Here is a 3,142-nt window from a genome sequence, read left to right on the forward strand (position 1 = left end):
AGTCTGTTTAATTCAGCTACAGTCAAACCGTGGCTAAGTTTCTGATTTTGCCACACCACAACCGTGGCTAAGTTGCTTATTTTTCCACAATACATCCGTGGCTAATTAAATTTATTTAAAGTTACTTTCTTACATACTCCTCTCATGATCCAAATGTGTCATTGTCTCACAATCTTTATTTTCAATAATATAATGGTAAATTTATAATAAAATTAAATATTTGCTAGCTAATAATAATAAAATTGAATCTTATACAATTACCAAATGTTTAACATTCAAAAATGCTGATAAACACAAAATGCAAAATGTTATGATCATATAAGTTCATGAATTTTAAGAAACCATATCTAAGATGGTGGAACATCACGAGCGAAAGTGGTTAACTCACTACCAAATTTTTCGACTAGAAACTTCTCAAGAGTAGCCAAACGATTCTGAGTATGTGCAAGTTGCTCCTTGGTCTCTTCATACCCTGATAGTTTTACTTCTAAAGTTTGTACATATTTCTTCAAGTCTTCAACATGTTGACTAGAGCCACTAGAATTCAAAAAACCAGTAAAATGTCTAGACGTTCCAAAAACACTGGAGGGACAAATACCAGTGCCCAAACCATGCACTCGACCTGAATGTTCAGCTCCATATGCTTTTCCAATTGCATCATTAGGATGAGCAAATACCTTTGATGAAACACCTGAAGTAGTGACATTTTCTTGATCTTGAGGTAAATGCTCTGATATTTTATCCTATTAAATAACAAGAAATTAATAATTTATATAGTGGCAAAATGCAAATTGCATGGCAGTAACCTATAATGGAAAATTGCATCAATAGAATCAGAAAGGACAAAATGATATTATGCGTTTGCCTACCTAACTAACTGCATACCATTATCCATTTCACAACTTAGGAAATGGTTCTAAAAATGATACACTTTTTAGGACATATGTAACACATCATGTATGAAAAGACTTTAAATTACTTACAGCTAGAGTTTTTCCTTCTTCGCTTACATAGCTTCCATCCTTCTTCAATAAAGTTGACAAAACAACCTCACCACGACATACAGGTCTTTGCAATTTTAGCTCCTAACACAACCAATGAAACATAAGTTTTTACATTCACAAAACTTCATTCTTTACAATAATACAATTACCTAGGACAACTTACCATTTGACGACCTCTCCTTGCATTGCTCATACTACCACCAGCATGGGAAACTTTAAGATTTTTGCGACTTCTAGTGTTCGCCAAACTTTGTTTCTACAATTGCCAAACATTGTAGTCATTATATTAAAAAAATACAAGTCTTGGAGAAATTAAATACTTCACAACATAATGTTTACCTTCATCTTATCCTCCTTATAATGATGCACAAATGCAGTCCAATCAGCACAATCTAAACCTGGAGGAGGATTAGCAAGTATGTCTTCCTTACTTTTATTAGGATAGAAATACTTACACCTTAACCTATATTTATAGGCCCTCCATCTTTCACCTAGAGTACTCATAGCCCATTTGACTCCAGCAACATAATCAAACTCAAAATTTTCCTTCACACATTATTAAATACGCTAGTCAATTTTCAATGACAATAGGAAAAAATTATTAAAATTGCAAATTTTTTAAATAATTACCTCAATATATTTCCATTGTTGGTATCTATTATCCTTTGACATCCAATCCCATCTTTTAACATAAATAGGACAAATTGTTGAGTTTTGAGCTAGTTTACCAAGAAACCTCACAAGTAAGTTTGAGCCATTGTCATTGCCTTGTCCATAACCATTGAGTTCCACAATAACTTTTTTAGTTTTTTCCAAATGCCAAACCTGAATTGCTTGCATTTTTCGAGTTTCAATTTCTCCTGAAGAGTTTCAATTATGATCTAGTGGTAAATATCGACGATGTCCCATGAAGCAATATTTTCCGCCAAACTTTAGCCATTTAGACTCTGTATCAAAATTACATGATGGACAAGCAAGTGATGTATGAGTGTTCCATCCAGATAAGTTGTCTAGACCTGGGAAGTCACTAATAGTACAAAACAATGATGCACGCATTTGAAATGATTCTTTTGTAGAGGAATCATAAGCTTCCACTCCTTTCCACAATTTTTGTAACTCTGAAACTAGGGGCTGCAAGTAAACATCAATACTATTGCCAGGCATCTTAGGACCAGGAATTATCATCGACATTATGAGAGAAGTTTGCTTCATACAGTACCATGGAGGATAATTGTAAGCATACAACATCACAGGCCAAATGCTATTATTAGAACTTAAAGTTCCAAATGGATTGAAACCATCTGTAGCTAATGCAAGCCGTATATTACGAGAATCTAAAGCAAAGTCCGGATACATTTTGTCAAACTCCTTCCATGCCATTTCAAAAGCTCTGCAGTTTTAGAACACATGTATAGTCTTTGCAATCTTGGTATAAGTGGGAAGTACCGTAAGACCTTTGCTGGTATATATTTTTTATTTTGGCCAACCACTATATCATTTGCACCACTAATATTTCCATTAGATTTCCACCTAGATGCATTGCAAATCTTACAATTATCTCTCTTCTTGTCTTCCAATGAACCCCAATATAACATGCAATTAATTTTGACAACCAATATCACTATATGCTCTTCTTTCATACGAAAATGACTTTTGTTGTCTTCATTCATTGATTTTTGATTTTGCAACTAATAAAGTTTAACATAAAGAAACCGCGTCAACTCATGAAAAGAAATTGGTATTAACTATCAACATGTATTATGTTGTTGCACTTAATAAAGTAAACCTGGATTTGAAACGGGATTTGAGCGATGGAAGGTTGAAGTTGGATTGAGTGATTGATGCTGGATTTGAACAAATGAAGTTGAATTTAGGGCGATTTGAACGAAAATATGTATTTGGAGGGATTTGAATGAATGAAGCGAATTTCAGTGATTGAAGATGAATTTTAGCGATTGAAGCTGCATTTGAAGTGAATAACACAAAAGATTTGAGTGATGTAGCCGATTTTCCATGGAGGAAGAAGGAGAAAGGTATGAAGAAAAGAGGAAGGAGAAAGGTATGAAGAAAAGAGGGAGGAGAAAGAAAAAAGGCTTTTTTGTTGCCTTTTTTACCAGAAGCCCAATTAGAGTAATAAA

General features: G+C 33.8%; 1 protein-coding gene across 1 annotated transcript; it reads right to left on the reverse strand.

Moving 5' to 3' along the window:
* On the reverse strand, nt 268-1,866 carry LOC109328862. The gene is made up of 5 exons (XM_019562486.1): nt 1,635-1,866; nt 1,344-1,550; nt 1,168-1,260; nt 984-1,085; nt 268-743 (listed from the first exon to the last, which is right to left on the reverse strand). Exons 1-5 carry the CDS (start codon nt 1,842-1,844, stop codon nt 348-350), a joined length of 1,008 nt encoding a protein of 335 aa, XP_019418031.1. The 5' UTR covers nt 1,845-1,866; the 3' UTR covers nt 268-347.

Source organism: Lupinus angustifolius, chromosome LG02 (genome assembly GCF_001865875.1).
Source record: "Lupinus angustifolius cultivar Tanjil chromosome LG02, LupAngTanjil_v1.0, whole genome shotgun sequence".
Taxonomy (NCBI): domain Eukaryota; kingdom Viridiplantae; phylum Streptophyta; class Magnoliopsida; order Fabales; family Fabaceae; genus Lupinus; species Lupinus angustifolius.